At 40.5% G+C, this 20856-nt stretch overlaps 1 pseudogene and 2 gene segments (V, D, J or C); all 3 read left to right on the top strand.

Moving 5' to 3' along the window:
* The first annotated feature begins 2791 nt into the window (after nucleotides 1-2791).
* LOC122330425 lies at nucleotides 2792-3301 on the top strand. The segment is given in 2 exon segments: nucleotides 2792-2882; nucleotides 2976-3301. Coding segments are annotated over 2 exon segments (375 nt in total).
* Nucleotides 3302-5639: 2338 nt separating this feature from the next.
* LOC122331290 lies at nucleotides 5640-6217 on the top strand. The segment is given in 2 exon segments: nucleotides 5640-5794; nucleotides 5880-6217. Coding segments are annotated over 2 exon segments (387 nt in total).
* A 12948-nt stretch (nucleotides 6218-19165) lies between these two features.
* LOC122330420 lies at nucleotides 19166-19698 on the top strand (annotated as a pseudogene).
* The last annotated feature ends 1158 nt before the right edge of the window (nucleotides 19699-20856 follow it).

Genomic DNA, 20856 nt, shown 5'->3' with positions numbered 1-20856 from the left:
CTACAACGGCTCACCGAGGTCAGCGTCCGTCAGCAACAAATCGTCGAGCATCTGGCAACTCGAAACGGAGCAGGAGCTTGCTGCCGCCGCCCAACACATTCCGCTGCCTGACCCCAGAGCCCGAGCCACCAAGTTGCTACCAAAAATGTCCGCACATGACGATCCCGAGGCATTCATGCAAATGTTTGAGACAACTGCCAATGCAGAAGGTTGGCACCCAGAGGAGTTAGCACGGATACTGGCACCCCTGTTAACCGGCGAGGCGCAGTGTGCGTATTTCTCCCTTTCCAGCAAGGCGGCAGAGAGCTAACCAGAAGTACCCCAAGAGATTCTCTCCTGGCTCAGCCTTTCACCCATCGCCGCAGCCCAGCATTTCCACCGCTGGGAGTACAACCCACATCTCCCCGCCCGAGCGCTAGCGGCGGGTCAGGGGGCGGAGCAGGTCGCAGTCGATCGTTTCCTAAGAGCCCTTCCCCGCTTACACAGACAAGCTGTCAGGATGAGGAACCCAGCTACCACCATGGAGCTCGTTGTGGCGGTGGAGCGGGCGGACGCGGCCCAACATCAGGAGTCTGAGGAGCAAGCGCCGCCTTTTCCCCAGGGGGTGGTCCAGGAGCGACAGGCACCGGAGGGCACGCCACGACCAGTCAACAGGCCAGCGGTTCCCTCTGCTCACGACGAGCCGATTCCAATGGAAGATCCGGCATCCCCTACATGCGCGTGGCTGGCTGGCTGGCTGCATCGTCCACCACGAGCTGCCCAAGGAAACCCCGGAATCTAGGGTTAGGGTGAACGGGCAGCCGGCAGCCCATCGCACCGTCGTAGAGCATGTCAAGGAGATGAGGGAACGGATAGGCAGCGTCATGCCGTTAGTCCAGGACCACCTGTGCAAGGCTCAACAGGCCCAACAGCGGCACTACAACTGGGCAGCCCAACCACGGGAATTCCAGCCTGGTGACAAGGTCATGGTCCTCGTTCCTACGACTGCGTGCAAGTTCTTAACGAACTGGCTGGGACCCTACACTGTGGTGGAAAGAATCGGCCCGGTCACATACAGACTGCACTTGCCCGACCGCCAAAGACCTGACCAGCTGTACCATGTCAACCTCTTTAAAATATGGAAAGGGGAACGAGGGCCAAGTCTCCGACCTTGTGACCACCGGTCCCCTGGTTGTTGACACCAACTGCAGACACTGGCAGTAGCGTCCCCAGCAGCGAGGAGCATGTGCACCTGCTCGTCACAGGCTGATCGGTCCCAGCTGCCCCCAATCAGCAAAGCGGCATAAGAAAGCCACGTGGCACGCTGACGGGGAGCATTTCGCCTCCATGAACACCGACACTAACCGCTCTTCTTTTACTCCCCACAGAAAGCAGCGTTTAGCCCGATCAGCCTAAACCACACGGCACTGTCTGACTGACGACTGGGAAATGTGTTGGAGAAGCCGCGGGAAAGAAGCCGCTGCCCCTTGCGCCCCGGACCAGAGAGAGGAGCGCGTGCGGCCGCCGTACTCCACCCCTTACCTGGACCTTTCCCCCTGGAACACTACCCGACCTGCTCTTCCCCTGCAGCATGACGAGGACACCAGTTCCCCCATTTATTGTGGGCACTTTTCCCCCGTGGACACTTTATTTTGTATATTTCTGTTAATAAAAAAGCCTGACGCCACACCCACTGTGTCTGTCGTTGGCTCCTCCCGCCACAATATATATATATATACACATACATACATTGCTATAATAATACACAAATAGCTTGTAGTTGAAAGAAGGTAAAACAAAACAAAGCTGTGAAACAGAAACACCCCTTTAATACCCTGTCAAGAATATGAAACTGCTTTAAGAACCCACCGTACACACTCCAGTCAGTCTCAAGAAGTCGACCTTCCCGTCTCTCCATGAGATCTGTCCAGATCTAAATGTACTCTGGTGAACGTACACAAGCTTTCTCAGTCATGTCTTTACTTTATTACAGTAAACAGTCTGAGTTGGCGTGAAACTTCTTTCACATTCGTGTCAACTGTTGCTCTTTCACAGGCGTTACGAGTTTATCAATCAATCATTTTTATTTATATAGCGCTTTTAACATCACAGGTTGCATCAAAGCACTGAACAGTATAAAGCAGAAGAATACAATGATAGGGATGTAACATTGTAAGGAAACCTGCATGAAATGATAAAAGAAAAGGTTCTAAAATCAAGTCCAGCATTATGCAAATACACAAATTAATAAATTTTTGCTAATAAATGTAGTGTCTATTAACAGAAACATCAGCTCCGGGGCAGATGTGTGTGCTGTAATGTAATTATTGTCCCATTCACAGTGTAAAATATAAAAGAAATACTTGAAAAATTACTTTGTTGATCTTTAATTGATTCTATAAGTTGATCTTTATAGTAATGACAAAAAGGCCACATAAAATGATTTTCCGTATCAAAATGTAATTGTTTCAGTGTAAGAATTAACGTTGAATCTTTGAATCAATATTGTCTGTTTATTCAAACATTGAAAAACCATAAATATTTAAATGTTGTTTCTGCTGTTGATGATAATGTTGGAAAAATCTAAAAATCATAACATTCTAAATTCTCTAAAAAGTCTTTTTTTTCTTCTTTTTTTAAACATATATTGCAATTAAAATAACAAACTAATCATTTATACTGATTTATCAGTTACTTAATTAGCAGAGATCAAGCTAAACCCCGCCCACTTCTTTACATCATCAGACATGCTTCAGTGCTCTGAGAGTGTTTATAGTGCTGTGAGTTTAACACTTCATGACTGAGAGCAGAACACAACACAATCTTCATCATCACACAAGACTCAACTACTACAATGAACAACATCCTCATCCTCATCTGGACTCTCACGCTGTTTGCTCAAGGTTTGTTTGATAAAAGTTGATGATTATTATTCATTCTTTGAAATGTGAAATGTACATCAAATATTTAAATGTTATTTTTGTTTTCTCTTTCAGAGTGTAGAGGACAGATCACTGTAACTCAGAGTCCATCATTAATAACAACAACTCGAGGACAAGACGTCACAATAAACTGTAAAACCAGCAGCAGAGTGTATGGTGGTGACTACTTACACTGGTACTTACAGAAACCTGGAGAAGCTCCTAAACTCCTGATATATAGAGTTAACAGCCTCCAGTCAGGAACTCCATCTAGATTCAGTGGAAGTGGATCTGACAGTGATTTCTCTCTGACCATCAGAGGAGTCCAGACTGAAGATACAGGAGATTATTACTGTCAGAGTTTTCACTACCCAAACAGTAAATATGTGTTCACACAGTGATAAAGAGTCGTACAAAAAGCTGTGAGTCAGAGTCACAGTGACTGCACTGATACAGCTGAGAGATACTGCAGCTGATGATGAGAGGATCACAAACAACACAAACTCACTGAATCAAAGACTTCAGAGCGGATTCATTTATATGATATAGTTGTGAAACATCAGGCAAAAAGATCTTAGTCAATGTGCAGGAGACGTATTAGGAGCAGAGTTAGACAGCAACAAAGTACATTTACATTAGTTTTTTAATTTGTACTTTTGTTTTATTTTCTGAAACTTATAACATTAACTTTACAAAAGACAAATATCATACTTTTCACTCCACTATATTCTTGTCAATGTCCTTAAAGTAGAAAGACATTACTATGTACTATGTAGAGGTTCATTTTGTTTCCACTGATCATCTTTGAGATGTTTCTACACCTTGACTTGACATGCTTCTGAAAGGTCCCACGGTTAACAGTGTATGTCAGAGCAGAACCCAGCCATGAAGTACAAGAAAGTGTCCGTAGACCACAGAGACTGCATTGTATCGAGACACAGATCTGGAGAATTGTACAAAACAAAATCTGCAGCTTTGAAGATTCATAGAAGCACGTGGTCTCTCTTAATGAAAGACGTTTGTAACAAACAGGACTTCTCCTACAACTGATCTTCTGGACAAACTGAGCAATTAATGGAGAAAGGCCTTGTCTAGACTGATGACCGAGAACCTGATGGTCACTTGAGTTGAGCTCCATGATCATACAAGATGAGAGAAACCTACAGAAGAACAAACATCACAGAGACACTTCACTGATCTGGACTTTATGGTGGTGTGACCAAACTCAATCATCTCTTCGGTGAAGATGCATGAAAACACACCTGGAATTAAAAAACACCTAAATGACCCTCAGACTCTAAAAACCAAGATTCACTGGTTAAAAAAATCACCTTTAAAGTTATCCATATTAAGTTCTTAGCTATGCATATTACTAATCAAAATGTAAGTTTACCAAATGTCTTCATGGAACATGATCTTTACTTAATGATTTTAGGAATAAAAGAAACATCATTCATTTTGACCAATGCAATGTGTTTGTTGTTACAGATATTCTTCAGCAACTTAAGACTGGTTTAAACGGTGTGTGATTGAGTTTAATATCCGACTAACAATAAGCTTCAGGACAAACAAAACAGTTCTTAATATGTGTGTTGTTTTCTTCATACTTGTGTGTTAATGGAGAATTAGAAGCTGCTCTCATAAACTGAACTCAAGCTAATGACGTGTCAGGGATCTGAAGAGAGGACTCAAAAACACGGTGAGTGTCAACAGCTTTATTTAAGAAACAGGTAGACTAGATGAGAGAAGTGAACACAGTCCAGACAGTAGTCAGGCTGAGAGGAGACTGAGTCCAGCCCCAGATGACGGTTGACCAGAGAGGTGAAGACACTGAGAAGATAATGACCAGAGCTCTGATAGTATTGAGGTGAAGCCAGTCCACAGCCAGCTGGACAGGACAGGACAGGACAGGACAGAACAGGACAGGACAGGACAGGTGACTGACAAAAACCAAGAAAACAAAAACAACTCAGACAGGGAATAATCAAAGACTCTGAGATTGAGGAGACACAGTAGCAAACACTGACGTTAACACAACAGATAGAGTTATCAAACTAACAACACAAGAGAGAAGACAAGGACAATATAAAAGTACAGAGAACATACGAGGAACAGAAGACAAGACTAAGACAAACGAGGACTAAACAAGAGTCTGTGGTAACAGGAAACAAGGAGACAGAAGAAGAGAAGCACATGACAAACACAAAGAAAGAAACATTAAACAAAGACAGGACACACATGACGGTCAGGAAAGGATCCTGACAGTCCGGCATTACATAAAATAGTTATAATGATTAAGGTCAGGTACAGTTAAAATTTCTTTAATAACAAAATCATTAGAAAACTCTGCATCGTCACTAAAAGTTATAATTAGCTATAAGTCTTTTAAACATTACACACTCGTGTTTTCTTCAGAGACTGTACTCATACACGCTCAACAATCTCTCCATTGTAAAAACAAAAATACACAGCGGATCAAACATTTAATGGCATATTTTAGAAAATGTCCCCTCTCAAAAATGAAACTCAGGTCCCGATCTAACATCTGAAAATTGTACATGTTAAAATGAAGCCTTTTTTATAATGTAGATAAAAACAGAGAGAGACACTCCTGCTCCATGAGAACGAGAATATTTACATACAAAATAAGTCTATAGAATATATGAATAACGTGATGATAATGAATTCATCTGCGGTCTGAGACTGACAGCCGTTCTGTGTCTGAAGATCATTTACATAGAGACACTTTACATGAGAGTGTTTATAGTGCTGTGAGTTTAACACTTCATGACTGAGAGCAGAACACAACACAATCTTCATCATCACACAAGACTCAACTACTACAATGAACAACATCCTCATCCTCATCTGGACTCTGACTCTCTGTATTCAGGGTAAATATTTGACTAAATACTGCACTAAATATCATTACACACATCTTATGAAACAGTCCAATAACCACTGAATGTTTTATTTCAGAGATCTGGGGACAAGTAACAGTGACTCAGAATCCAGAAATAAAATCCATCAAACAAGGAGAAACTGTTACGATCAGCTGTAAAACCAGTCAGAGTCTTATTTCTGGCTGTAGTGACTGTGTGTCTTGGTATCAGCAGAAACCTGGAGAAGCTCCTAAACTCCTGATTCATGACATAAACAGACTCCAGTCAGGAACTCCATCTAGATTCAGTGGAAGTGGATCAAGCTATGGAAGTGATTTTTCTCTGACTATCAGAGACGTCCAGACTGAAGATACAGGAGATTATTACTGTATGGCTATAAACTATATCAGTAATAGCTGGGTGTTCACACAGTGATAAAGAGTCGTACAAAAAGCTGTGAGTCAGAGTCACAGTGACTGCACTGATACAGCTGAGAGATACTGCAGCTGATGATGAGAGGATCACAAACAACACAAACTCACTGAATCAAACACTTCACAGATTTATTTATATGATGTTCTATGGAAGAAATATACTTATTAATGCAATGTAATATAATTATATAACACTCACTAGATTTGACATTGCCTAAAGAAAAGTTGTGAGGTGCTTGCTGAAGAAAAAACATTGTAAAGGTTTTTCCAAGTGTAAAAGTTTTCCAAGTTCTTGCTTTTCTTAGACACCTGTGGCTTTAAGAGAGTGACCATTTATACTGAGACATTTATCAATCATTTATTTCACTTTCTAACTAGGATATCCAAATTTTATTCTCTTACTCTTCAGTTATTTATTTATTAGGAGTCGTTCAGGATCTCGTGGTCACAGATTCATATTTCATATTCAGATTCATATTCTACTACGGACTGATGGAAAAATCACCCATATCTATATCACCCTGCTATAGACTTCTGAACAGTTTGAATGAGCTCACAATCCACTTTATTAACAGACTTCAACAGATCTCTGAATCCTGTTTCCTTTTCTAACTTCATTGACATTTTATGTCTATCACTACTGATTGTAAAAATGCTCTTGTGGCTTTAGTGGCAGAAGAAAATAACATTTTAATTAACATCTTAAAAATTATCCATTGTCCACCGCATTGCAGTCAAAAGTTGAATTTAAAAATATCACACAAAGAATCAAAATGCATTTCTGGATTGCAGTAACCTGTTATTAAGGTGCCTTTTCATTGGTCTGAAGTAGAAAAAAGCTAAATACAGCTGTGAATGGGTTAAGTTTGTCCACGTTCAACTATTCCCAGAAGTAGACTGGATCGCGCTCATAGAGTAGACACTCATGTGGTCGAAAGCATTCAACTTTAAAAAAAAACTGTGATTGACCAAAACACATCTTAACACGAGATGTAACCAGGACCACAGACACCTTTGATAAGAAGAACCTAAATGATCTTTGAGATTTCTGGTAGACATGAATCGAACATGAAAGTGTTTATTAGACGTAAAGTGCTGGTACGTTTAGAGGAAACCGCTTTAAGGACGAGAAGTGACGATTAAACAGAAGAAAACTGGAACTTAAATACACACAGGAACTGACTAAATTAACAAGACACAGCTGAAGACAATTAGACAATTAATAGAAAGTAGGTCACTCAGAACACATGGGAGAAGTATAATAACGAGAGTGAACAATTTGTTATTAAATGAAGAGACGGTCTCTGTAATCAATTCGACAATAGTTGCTAGAAGTTAAGTGTCCCCAACAAAGCAAGCCAGAGGCGATAGCGGCAAGGGACCAAAACCCCATCCATACAGAATGAAGAAAAAAACATGGGAGAAACCAGTTGGAGCCAGTTCAATTTTAAACACAGCTTTGTCAGATAGTGTAAATGACTTAGAGAGAGAGTGAGTGAGTGTGTGTGTGTGTGTGTGTGTGCATCAGGGTCTGGTGATCTGTCCACGGGCGCATCTAGGTTTTCTGGTCTCTGATGAACATAATCTCTGGGTGCTGATACACCATCTACTCTGGATACAAACTGTGAAACAGATTAAGAAAGAAACAAGACTAATATTAGCATACATGCCATTCTTTTTACGATGTCACAAGTACATCGTGTTTTAGGAGTAATGTTCCCGGATCCAGTGAATCTAATTAATGCAGCCTAAAAATCCTTTAACTGATTTAAATAATATAAGTGTGTTGGTGTGTTATGTGTAGGCTAAGTTAAAAAGATCTAGATTTTTAATCTAGATTTAAACTGGCAGAGTGTGTCTGCTTCCCGAACAGCGTTAGGGAGATTGTTCCAGAGTTTAGGTGCTAGATAGGAAAAGCATCTGCCGGCCGCAGTCGATTTTGATATTTTAGGTATTATCAAATGGCCAGAGTTTTGAGAACGCAGCGGACGGGCAGGACTATAATGTGATAAGAGCTCGCTCAAGTATTGAGGAGCTAAACCATTCAGGGCTTTATAGGTAATAATAAGATTTTAAATTCTATCCGATGTTTGATAGGGAGCCAGTGCAGTGTTGACAGAACCCGGGCTAATATGATCATACTTCCTAGTTCTAGTAAGGACTCTAGCTACAGCGTTTTGGACTAGCTGAAGTTTGTTTATCAAGCGTGCAGAACAACCACTCAATAAAGCATTACTATAATCAAACCTCGAGGTCATAAACGCATGAATTAATATTTCTGCATTAGAGGTTGAAAGCATAGGTCGTAATTTAGATATATTTTAAGATGGAAAAATGCAGTTTTACAGATGCTAGAAACATGGTTTTCGAAGGAAAGATTGCTGTCAAACAGCACACCTAGGTTCCTAACTGATGATGAAGAATTAACAGAGCAGCCATCAAGTCTTAGACTGTGTTCTAGATTATTATATGTGGGGTTTTTAGGTCCAATTATTAGCACCTCTGTTTTTTCAGAATTTAGCATTAAGAAGTTACTCATCATCCAGTTTTTTATATCGACTATGCATTCTGTTAGTTTCTCAGTTTGGTGTATCACCAGGCTGCGCTGAAATATAGAGCTGAGTATCATCAGCATAGCAGTGAAAGCTAACACCATGTCTCCTGATAATATCTCCCAGAGGTAACATGTATAGGTTGAAAAATAACGGTCCTAGCACTGAGCCTTGAGGAACTCCATATTTCACTTGTGAGCGATATGATACCTCATCATAGCGGTCAGATAGATATGATTTAAACCATGCTAAGGCGCTTCCTCTAATGCCAACTTAGTTTTCTAGTCTATCCAAGAGAATGTGGTGATCGATAGTATTGAATGCTGCGCTAAGATCTAATAGCACTAATAACGAGATAAAACCACAGTCCGATGATAGAAGCAGGTCATTAGTAACTCTAATGAGAGCAGTCTCAGTACTATGGTACGGTCTAAAACCTGATTGGAAATCCTTGCAGATATGTTATGACCAGCAGGTGTCTGTCTGTCCTCGATCTTGACACATCGTTGCCTGAAGAACAAAACCGATCAGCTCACATTGAGAATCAGTCATGTAACAGTATATTAACACAAGTTCTTCAGCCATCTTTTCGGTTCCACCAGTTATGTCAAGGAAATGTATAAAATATGAAATCAACAGATACTATATACCTATGTAATACAGTTTATAGGTTTTTTTAATATATATAAGACATGACAGCTCTTAAAACTTCCTTAATTTCCGTTTAACACCAAGTTTTACTCTAAAACCCGACTTTACATTGTGCACACAAGTACTCCAACAGGAAACAGTGTTGGAAAACAAACTGTCCTAAACAAGTTTACTAGCTCTCTTAGAAGTGCAAGTTCTTTTAAAGACTCATCTCTATTCTAATTTACCAATTTGGTAATGAAGTAAAGGTCAGTCCTTAATCAGTTAATTGTATTTTTGGTTTGAGAGCCTTGTGTCCAAGTGACAAAATCACTCTCTGAATGAAGTCAAAAGTGTTCTTCAGTATGGGAGGATACTCTAAATTCAGAGCATAAATAAGGCCGAAAAGCAGGCACATGGTTTGAGGAAGATTTCCCACGTCATCCAACGCATTCATCCCTTCCAAAATGACCGCATGTGGCGTTTAGATGCATTGAGTGAGTCCTCAGGGATCACCGTGAGTATGCCAACCGATCTCTCTTTCGTCATCACAGTCCTATAATTGTGTGTAGCAAAAGACAAAATCAGTCACATTTTAATAGTATTTATTTGTTTAAAAATAAAAAAATGCATTAGTTTTTAAATCAAGGCATTCGTTCATTCAAGGCATTTTTTTTATTAGGATATGACTGACAAAACAACTTACAAAACATGTCTTGTAAAACTCGGTGGGCTCCTCTCCAAGGAGAAGTGGAAGCCCATAGAGGACAGCTGTTCGTCGGCCATTGATGTCAGATTTCTGCAGAATTAAACAACATTGTGAAAAGCATTTAATAGTGCTGCTTGCACAAACCACACAAAAACAACAAAAAACCAACAGCTGAAAAAAAAAGAATTGGGTGTGTATGAGGAGCTCACATCAATCTGCTGTAGAATGTTCTTCAGTTTACAGCCAATTGCTCCTCTTTTGGACGTGAAAATATCAATGAAACGGTCTGTGAATCTGTCCGGTTCCTGAAAGAATTCGGTTTGCAGGTTTTTGCCTGATATTTGACTGAACTCTGCCAAAATGAAGAACATTAAGCAGTCACTCTTCACTGAAATTAACCTGAAAAGTAGTTTATGTGGGTGGTTTATGAAAATGTTAAATAACGAAATTACAGACGCACACAAAATAAAAGTCACTTGACTCTCTGTGAAGACTCTCCTTTCAGCTGTGTCCCTCACAGCAGGCTCAGTCTCTATCAATTCCTTTCTACGTAGTGCAAAGAAAAAGCTACAAATAATCTGTTCACTTCCATGTAAATTCACATTATTCAATGTTTGTAGAGCATATGCATTAATGAGAAATAAAAAAGGAAATTAACGATGAGTGAGAACAATAATGATTAATCGCAGTTAACCTGAATAAATTTCAATGTGTTTTTTACACAGTACAAAGACAACAGAGTACACTGAGAATGAGGTCAACAGCATACCTGTCTGTCCTGCCACGACTCAAACTAAACACACTTCAGCAAAAATACGACCTGCCTTAAATTTATGCACAATATAAAAAAGTAGGCTTATAAAATAATCAACAACAAACCTATTTGTGCTGCCACATCTCAAAATCTGATGTGGTCCGCTCTTCTTCAAACAGGTACGTATTGAGCATGACTCGACCCGCGAGACCAAAATAATCCGTGGAAGAAATTATTATTATTAGTCTTTTATAACTTAATTATCTTTTCCTCCTGACTCATAGAAAAAAAAATGTTTTTGAATTAAGTATTTTTAATGTCATTACATTATTTAAGTCATAAGAAAAAATAACATTTTTGAAAAATATATTTTAATCATATTTTATTTTATGTCCTCTGTAGAAAAAAATGGCATGAATAGACATCAAAAGGCAAAATCAATGTGATTTTTTTTTTTTTAAATCACCAGTCATTTTTAGGTTTCAGGGTTTCAGATGCTTTAGGAATGTCAGAAATTGTTCTGATATATTTTTAATAAAAGTCAGCACAACAAATAGAGTGAGTTTATATGTAATACATTTAGTTAGCTGATTTTAATATGATAGACAAATGTCAATATGCCGTTTTCAAGCAATTTCTTTCATTATGGTTTCTTACATTTTTTGTCTTGTTTCTGGACAAAAGATCTAGATTTTCTAGACAAATCTAAATTATTGTCTTGTTTAAGGAAAGATTAAATTAGTCAAAATTTTATAGTTATTTTGTTCTATCGAAAACTCTGTCAGTAAACTTAATGTCGAGAAAATCCTTCTTAATTTAAGAATTGTTTGATATTTTGGCTGAAAACATGACAACAAATCTAAGTGAGAACAGCATTTTTACAGTAGTCTATTTTAAGATGGTTTCACACAAAACATTTAATACAGAAATGTGAACTGATTTTAAACAAAAATATTAAATGATTTTAAATCTGAAATTGTAGTTTACAAATGAAACTAAAACTGCCAGTAGTTGGTGGCAAGTAACTGTTTTTATCACCGAATCATACGTTCAAATGATTCGTTCAAAAGACTGATTCATTCAGGAGTCTGTTCTTAATGAGTGTCTAACTGAATCATTGACTCGCTCGCTTAAAAACGCAAATTCATGTATAAACAAAACTAATTTAAAACTATTTTAGAGACAGAGCTAAGTTGTTAAATAAAGTGTTTAGATTAAAAACCATAATTAAAATCATAATTAAATTTAAAATAGAAATGAATAATTGCATAAATATTCAACTCGTGCTGACATGTGCGCGCGATGCGGAACTGACGTAACCGCCGCCTGGATTCGCGTCTTAGTTGCTATAGCGACGCGTGTTATGAGTTCTGACTGAATATATAAACACCCGAACCCATCGCTATCTGTTGGTTGTGAGACGAGGAGACATTTGAGTATTTTCGGATCAGATCTTGTTTCTTTCTGAAGCTCATCGGAGGATTCCCGAGAAGAAGACTTTTATTTCAGACGGAGATCAGCGGATTTTCTTGGAGAAGAGTTTTAAACTGTTATTTGTTCTATAACTAAACTTATTTCTGCACTTGTGTCTTGCATTGTTATTGTATTTCATTTTATTCTATTAATTTTCTTTCTTTCTCCCTATTTTCTTATTTTGAGGAGTTTGGAGGAGATCATCAATGGCTCACTCGGACGAAAGACGAGGTATGTATTTTAATTGATTATTTTAGGATATTTATTATTGGTATGTGCATTGTTTGACAGCTTGTGAAACCTGTTATATTTAAGTTAAGTGATGTGTATCTTGTTCCACGTGACAGATAAACTGTGTGTTTTGATTAATGTTTTGATATGTTTTGATTATTGACTGTTAATAAAACAGTATGAAGTATTGTAAGTGTGTAATATTTCAGCCTCGGGCCGCTCCAGATCCAGGAGCGCTGGTATCTCTCAGACGGCTGCTCAGGAGGATGGGAGACGAGGCTCTGGTGATCGTGACCCAGAGCAGCCCCTGAGCCAAGAGCTACCAGGATACATCGCACCTCTGCCTTCTGACCTGGCTGTTTCTGTGTCCACAGATCAGCCTCACAGGAAGAGGAAGTGGCAGAGCGGCGGCCGGGAGGATGAAGGGCCGTCCACCTCCAACACAAGACCAGCCAAGCGCTCCACGAGAGTCAGGATTATCAAAGATGTCATGATTCGGTTATTAATAGAAAATGTTCTGTTTATACATTTCTTGTGCGTTTCAGAAGCGTATGTCAAGGGCCCATTGCTGGGCCGAGGTGGATTCGGCTCGGTGCATGCTGGGATACGCAGGTCCGACAGACTGCCAGTAAGACATTTCCTTCCCTGCTTAATTCAAACATCTTTTAGAAATGGCCATATCAGTGAATGCGTGATTTCCTGTGGTTTATCTGTTCACAGGTTGCCATCAAGTACGTTTGCAAAAGCAGGGCGCCTGAGACGCTGAACGTGGTGAGTTGAAGGTGAATCTGTTGTGAATCTGCATTCAGCTCTGGATGTAACGGATCTTTGGACTCTGCAGAAAGGTCAGGGTCTGCTGCCGCTGGAGGTAGCTTTGATGACCCTGGTCAATTCGGCTCCTGCCTGCCCAAACGTCCTGCAGCTGCTGGAGTGGTTTGACCATCGCAGACGCTACACCATGATCCTGGAGCGTCCCGTTCCTTGCAAAGATCTCCAGAGTTTCTGCGAGGAGAACGGATGTCTGGAGGAGACTTTGGCCAAAAAGGTCCTGCTGCAGCTGATCACGGCGCTGAAACACTGCGAGAGCCGCGGAGTCCTGCACCGGGACGTCAAACCTGAGAACCTTCTGATCTCCACTGAATCACACGACATCAAGCTGCTGGACTTCGGCTGTGGAGATCTGCTGCAAGACTCGGCCTACCAACAATTTGCAGGTTGCTTTGATCTCACTGCAGTCATGTGTTTGTGAACACCAAAGGGAAGATTTTGATCGGACGTTTGTGGTCTTGTTGTGTCTCTCAGGCACTCTTGAATACGCCCCTCCTGAGTGGTTTAGGCAGCACCGCTATTACGCAGGACCGGCTACGGTTTGGTCGGTCGGGTGACGCTCTACAGCATCCTGTGCGGCTGTTTCCCCTTCAGAGGAGCACGCAGGGTCACCTCCAAAAGCAGGCTGACCTTCCCTAGAGAGCTGTCTACAGGCAAGAGACGGACATCACGTCCAGATCCAGGTGAAGCGTGTGCTTTTGTGTTGCTGAAGGCTGTGTTGTATGTAACAGAGTGCCGTCAGCTGATTCGCTGGTGTCTCCGTGCATCGGCATCAGACCGGCCCAGTTTAGAGGACATTGAGAGCCACCCCTGGTTAAACTGAACAGGTGTAAGACCAGTGACACACACTTTCTGAATCACAGCAGTCACGGCTGGATTGTGTCGTTGGGATCAGTCTAGATCAATGCTTTCGACTGTTTGTATAGGGAGAGCAGGAGTGACACAGGAAGTGCAGAGAACTGCTTCCTGGTCATCTTCAGTCCGTGAGGGGCTCTGTGTGGATCCTGGAGGAGCTGAACACACAGCACCAGCAGAAACCAGAGATCAGATAGAGAGTAGAGAAAAGGGAGAAATGGGACATTGTGTAAATAAGAGGAACAGACAGAGGCACTAGACACTAAATTGTACATATAATTCATATTTATTAATGTTTAGATGTAATAGATTTTTAGTTGGTTGGCAAAAGGAGTCTGTGCTGTCTAAATCCAGCTTGTGGTTTTATAAATTCATTGAATCATATAAAGAAATGTAATTTCAATTATACATTTAGTGTAAATATATTTGAATAAAGCGTGTACATTTGCAGATGATTGCAGTGTGTCTTTTAGTGGACAGAGGGTTAATGTGTGTATTTGTTTGTTATGTTACACTTTAAGTGATACATTCTGCTATTTCTAAGGATTAGGATAAAACATGAACACAGTGAATTATGATAATACTGTATATTATACCTTTTAGTGCAAATACACTCTTAAAAATAAAAGGTACAAAAGTTGTCACTGGGGCGGTAGATTTTTAAAAGGGACATATTTGTACCTAAAGGGTCCATTTTTGAGCCTAATGGGTACAAAAGTGTATTTTTAAAAGGTACCCGTCCAGTGACAGCTTTTGTACCTTGTACTTATTTCTGAGTATGTATAAAATACAAATAGAAAAAAGGTTTGAAATGATCTGACATTATTTGCATGACATTTATTTAGCAATAAACTGCGTAACTCCTGAAGTTTTGAAGTTTCTTTTGAAACACTTCAATCAATAAATGTGACGATGCTGGCCTCACAAAGAAAGTCAGAAAGTAACCTTATCCCTGACTTGTTAAACTCTCATTAAACCCACTTGTTAAAACCCTTTACAGCAAGAATCCCATTTCAGAGCTCAAGAAATTACTAAATTCCTCTGAATTCTGATATTTTTGTGTTAATATCAGGCAACTGTTTTGGACTTCATCACAATTCTGGTTTTGATGCATGTGTCAGTGTTGTGAGGAAGTCACTGTGCAAAAGTTTATGGAGAAAATGATATGGCAATATATCTCTCGCTCTTTATGTACGGTCAGTTTAATTCTGTCAGCTTCCCTGAAAAAAAGAAAGAGTAAAGAAAGGAATAAAAGAAGGACAGAAAGAGAGAGAGAAAGAATCTGCAGCTGTCAGAGGGGAAGTACAGATAAAAAACTTCAATAAAACTGACCTTGAGACAATATCACACTGAAATGTAATGATGACACACTCAGCTTGTCGTTAGGCTCCACTCACATTCATGTCAATTGTTGCTCCGTTACAGGACCAGTGTTATGAGGTTATGACCGGCAGCTTTCAGTCTGTCCTTCACAGCCGTCCTCTTTGCTGCTGTGTCCAAGAAAGACCCTGATTCCAGACCAGAATCACTGATGTCAGGTACTGAGATATTATATATATATATATATATATATATATATATATATATATATAGTCATTTTCAAAGAAGCGTGTCTGAACTGGTTTGGTAAATGAGAACTGAGAACAAGTGTAAAAACCTCAACACATGTGAAGTTATTAAATAAATGAATCTACTTTTCTTTAGCATGGATGCATTAAACTGAACAAAAGTGACTATAAAGACATGCAAAGTGTTACAAAATCTTTTGTTAAATAACTCCACCCTCCGAGGTTTTGATTTGAGCCCTCCTTGCTGTGTGCTTCTTCACCCAGTCACACTTGTGGAGAATGTGGGCAAGAGTGTGAAGAAACACCGGCAAGCGATCTCATCTTCACCCCCTTGTTTTTTTTTCTGTTTCCCTTAGTTTACTGCTTGGCATAGCACTCCCCCCCGCCATGGAAGAACTGCTACAACGGCTCACCGAGGTCAGCGTCCGTCAGCAACAATTCGTCGAGCATCTGGCAACTCGAAACGGAGCAGGAGCTTGCTGCCGCCGCCCAACACATTCCGCTGCCTGACCCCAGAGCCCGAGCCACCAAAAATGTCCGCACATGACGATCCCGAGGCATTCATGCAAATGTTCGAGATAACTGCCAATGCAGAAGGTTGGCACCCAGAGGAGTGAGCACGGATACTGGCCCCCCTGTTAACCGGCGAGGCGCAGCGTGCGTATTTCTCCCTTTCCAGCGAGGCGGATGAGAGCTAACCAGAAGTACCCCAAGAGATTCTCTCCTGGCTCAGCCTTTCACCCATCGCCGCAGCCCAGCATTTCCACCGCTGGGAGTACAACCCACATCTACCCGCCTGAGCGCTAGTGGCGGGTCAGGGAGCGGAGCAGGTCGCAGTCGATCGTTTCCTAAGAGCCCTTCCCCGCTTACACAGACAAGCTGTCAGGATGAGGAACCCAGCTACCACCATGGAGCTCGTTCAGGCGCGGCCCAACATCAGGAGTCTGAGGAGCAAGCGCCGCATTTTCCCCAGGGGGTGGTCCAGGAGCGACAGGCACCGGAGGGCACGCCACGACCAGTCAACAGGCCAGCGGTTCCCTCTGCTCACGACGAGCCGATTCCAATGGAAGATCCGGCACCCCTGCACTCTGGGTGGCTGGCTGGCTGGCTGCATTGTCCACCACGAGCCGCCCAAGGAAAACCCGGAAGCTAGGGTTAGGGTGAACGGGCAGCCGGCAGCTTATCACATCGTTGTAAAGCATGTCAAGGAGATGAGGGAACGGATAGGCAGCGCCATGCTGTTAGTCCGGGACCACCTGTGCAAGGCTCAGCAGGCCCAAAAGCGACACTACAACTGGGCAGCCCAACCACAGGAATTCCAGCCCGGTAACAAGGTCATGGTCCTCGTTCCTACGGCTGCGTGCAAGTTCTTAGCAAACTGGCTGGGACCCTACACCGTGGTGGAAAGAATCGGCCCGGTCACATACAGACTGCACCCGCCAAAGACCTGACCAGCTGTACCAGCGTCCCTAGCAGCGAGGAACATGTGCACCTGCTCGTCACAGGCTGATCGGTCCCAACTCCACCCCTTACCTGGACCCTTCCCCTGGAACACTACCTGACCTGCTCTTCCCCTGCAGCACGACAAGGACACCAGTTCCCTGTTTATTGTGGGCACTTTTCCCCCTGGACACTTTATTTTGTATATTTCTGTTAATAAAAAGCCTGACGCCACACCCACTGTGTCTGTCGTTGGCTCCTCCTGCCAATATATATATATATATATATATATATATATATATATATACTGTGACGGGTGTCCCGAGCTACCATCAGCGTTGCCCTGGGAATAAACCACCATCACCTGGGAAAGCCACTGATCACCGGACTCGCCGCACCTGGAGCTCGTTTGCCGGTGGCCAGATAAGCCACGTCAGGCTCGCACTCCAGTGAGCTACCACACTCCTACATGCTGTCTCTGACTGTTGTCTCTTTTGTATCTTCTAGAAGCCAGTCCTTGAACCGCGACACAGAGCTAATTCCCCCAAGATTCACCGTTGCCGTACTCACCGACTGCACCCTGAGCACCGAGCACCCAGAAGATAACGCCACTGACAGCGGTTGTGCACCGGCTCACCATTCACGTATCACATATATTGTTAAATAAACGTGCCCTCCGGGGTTCAAACGCCTCTGTTTGTGCTGTGCTTCATCCGCCCCGTGACAATACATACATACATTGCTATAATAATACACAAATAGCTTGTAGTTGAAACAAGGTAAAACAAAACAAAGCTGTGAAACAGAAACACCCCTTTAATACCCTGTCAAGAATATGAAACTGCTTTAAGAACCCACCGTACACACTCTTGCAGTGACATAAGACCACCAGCACTTCATATAAAGATAAGAGTAAGATTGTTCTCAGAGTCAGTCTCAAGAAGTCGACCTTTCCCGTCTCTCCATGAGATCTGTCCAGATCTAAATGTACTCTGGTGAACGTACACAAGCTTTCTCAGTCATGTCTTTACTGTTTCTTTCACAAGCGCTTTTCACAAGAGGTTATCAATCAATCAATAAATCAATCATTTTTTATTTATATAGTGCTTTTAACATCACAGGTTGCATCAAAGCACTGAACAGTATAAAGAAGAAGAATACAATGATAGGGATGTAACATTGTAAGGAAACCTGCATGAAATGATAAAAGAAAAGGTTCTAAAATCAAGTCCAGCATTATGCAAATACACAAATTAATAAGTGTTTGCTAATAAATGTAGTGTCTATTAACAGAAACATCAGCTCCGGGGCAGATGTGTGTGCTGTAATGTTTTTATGCAAGTGACTCTGGTTCAAACCTGACAATTTTTTCCCTCCCTTTTTAAATCTCATTAAAAAAAGAGGAATTAATCAAAATGTGTTGGATAGGGTTAGGGTAGGGATGGCTTTATTGTCCCATTCACAGTGTAAAATATAAAAGAAATACTTGAAACTATAATTGACTCTATAAGTTGATCTTCATAGTAATGACAAAAGGCCACATAAAGTGATTTTCCGTATCAAAATGTCATTGTTTCAGTGTAAGAATTAACGTTGAATCTTTGAATCAATATTGTCTGTTTATTCAAACATTGAAAAACCATTTTAAATATTTTAATGTTGTTTCTGCTGTTGATGATAATGTTGGAAAAATGTAAATATTGTAGCATTCTAAATTCTCTAAAAATAATTTCTTCTTTTTTAAACATATATTGCAATTAATATAACAAACTATAATCATTTATACTGATTTATCAGTTACTTAATTAGCAGAGATAGCAGCTCAAGCTAAACCCCGCCCACTTCTTTACATCATCAGACATGCTTCAGTGCTCTGAGAGTGTTTATAGTGCTGTGAGTTTAACACTTCATGACTGAGAGCAGAACACAACACAATCTTCATCATCACACAAGACTCAACTACTACAATGAACAACATCCTCATCCTCATCTGGACTCTCACGCTGTTTGCTCAAGGTTTGTGTGATAAAACATGATTATTATTATTCATTCTTTGAAATGTGAAATGTACATCAAATATTTAAATGTTATTTTTGTTTTCTTCTTCAGAGTGTAGAGGACAGATCACTGTAACTCAGAGTCCATCATTAATAACAACAGCTCAAGGACAAGACATCACAATAAACTGTAAAACCAGCAGCAGAGTGTATGGTGGTGATGAGTTACACTGGTACTTACAGAAACCTGGAGAAGCTCCTAAACTCCTGATATATTTAATAAACAGCCTCCAGTCAGGAACTCCATCTAGATTCAGTGGAAGTGGATCTGACAGTGATTTCTCTCTGACCATCAGTGGAGTCCAGACTGAAGATACAGGAGATTATTACTGTATGAGTGTACACTATATCAGTGGTAGTTATGTGTTCACACAGTGATAAAGAGTCGTACAAAAAGCTGTGAGTCAGAGTCACAGTGACTGCACTGATACAGCTGAGAGATACTGCAGCTGATGACGAGAGGATCACAAACAAATTTCAGATATTTAATTATTTACATATATATACTAATATTTATTTAATAGGCATATACAGTGCATCATATTATCATTCATTCATTATGTGATAATTGTAAAGTCTAGTATTAATTTGTCTTGTTTATCAAGATCACACACTGAGGGCTGATATGAGACTCACATCAAAGTCTGCATCTTTAAAATTATTAATAAAATGAAAAATGTCCCCAGGTCACCACATTCATAATTTGACTAGAGTCCTGTTTCTGTTATAATATTAAGTTAAATCTCTGACCCTTTAATCAACAAAAAGCTTTATATCACATTGCATGATGGGAGCCAACATAAATCTCATTCATGTTTCTCAGCATGCATTATAACATTAATATATTATGCTGCTAAATTGTCAGTTTCTGCTTTTAAATAATAATATTAATAAAAAGAAGATCAATGTTTAATCATTGTCTGATGAGATCTTGAGAGATTTCAGCTGATTTCATCTAAAGCTCTGTCTGTAGTTCAGTTTTATTTGTTGTGTTTCTTTTGGTCTCTTCTCTTTATTTCTGTTCTTGTTGTTTCTCTTTCCTCGATTCTGCTTATTAACACTCAGTTAAACACTTAATTATCAAATTAACTCCAACAATGATTCAGTGTTACTTTTAACACCATTCCAGTGATTTTCTTATAAACACTGAGAAGTATTAATTATTAATTTAACACTCTGAGATTTATTGAAATACGAGACTTATTTATTGAAGATTTATTGAAGTCCACACATGAGCGGTTTACCAAATAATCCAGGCTTATTTCAGGTAGTCCCACTTATTATCAGTGGATTTTTTAAAAAATGATTCAGACTTAAGCCAATAATAACGTTCCTGTTTCTGTCTGAATTAGTAATAGTTTATCTGCTGTTCAGCTTGACTAGAGAAGCGAAACCCATCTGTTTCCGTCCAGATTATGGACCAATCAAACGGTCTGAAAATCTCATTTTCATGGTCAGGGTGGAGTGATTGTGACGGTCTCAGAATAGAGCCGCTCTGTCTCCAGAGACCATGTTCAAACCCCAAGAGCTTTATTTGACTCCA

This window comes from Puntigrus tetrazona, chromosome 25, assembly GCF_018831695.1.
Source record: "Puntigrus tetrazona isolate hp1 chromosome 25, ASM1883169v1, whole genome shotgun sequence".
In the NCBI taxonomy this organism is placed as follows: Eukaryota; Metazoa; Chordata; class Actinopteri; order Cypriniformes; family Cyprinidae; genus Puntigrus; species Puntigrus tetrazona.
The sequence above is the reverse complement of the archived record's forward strand: the minus strand, read 5'-3'. Positions and strand labels throughout refer to the sequence as shown.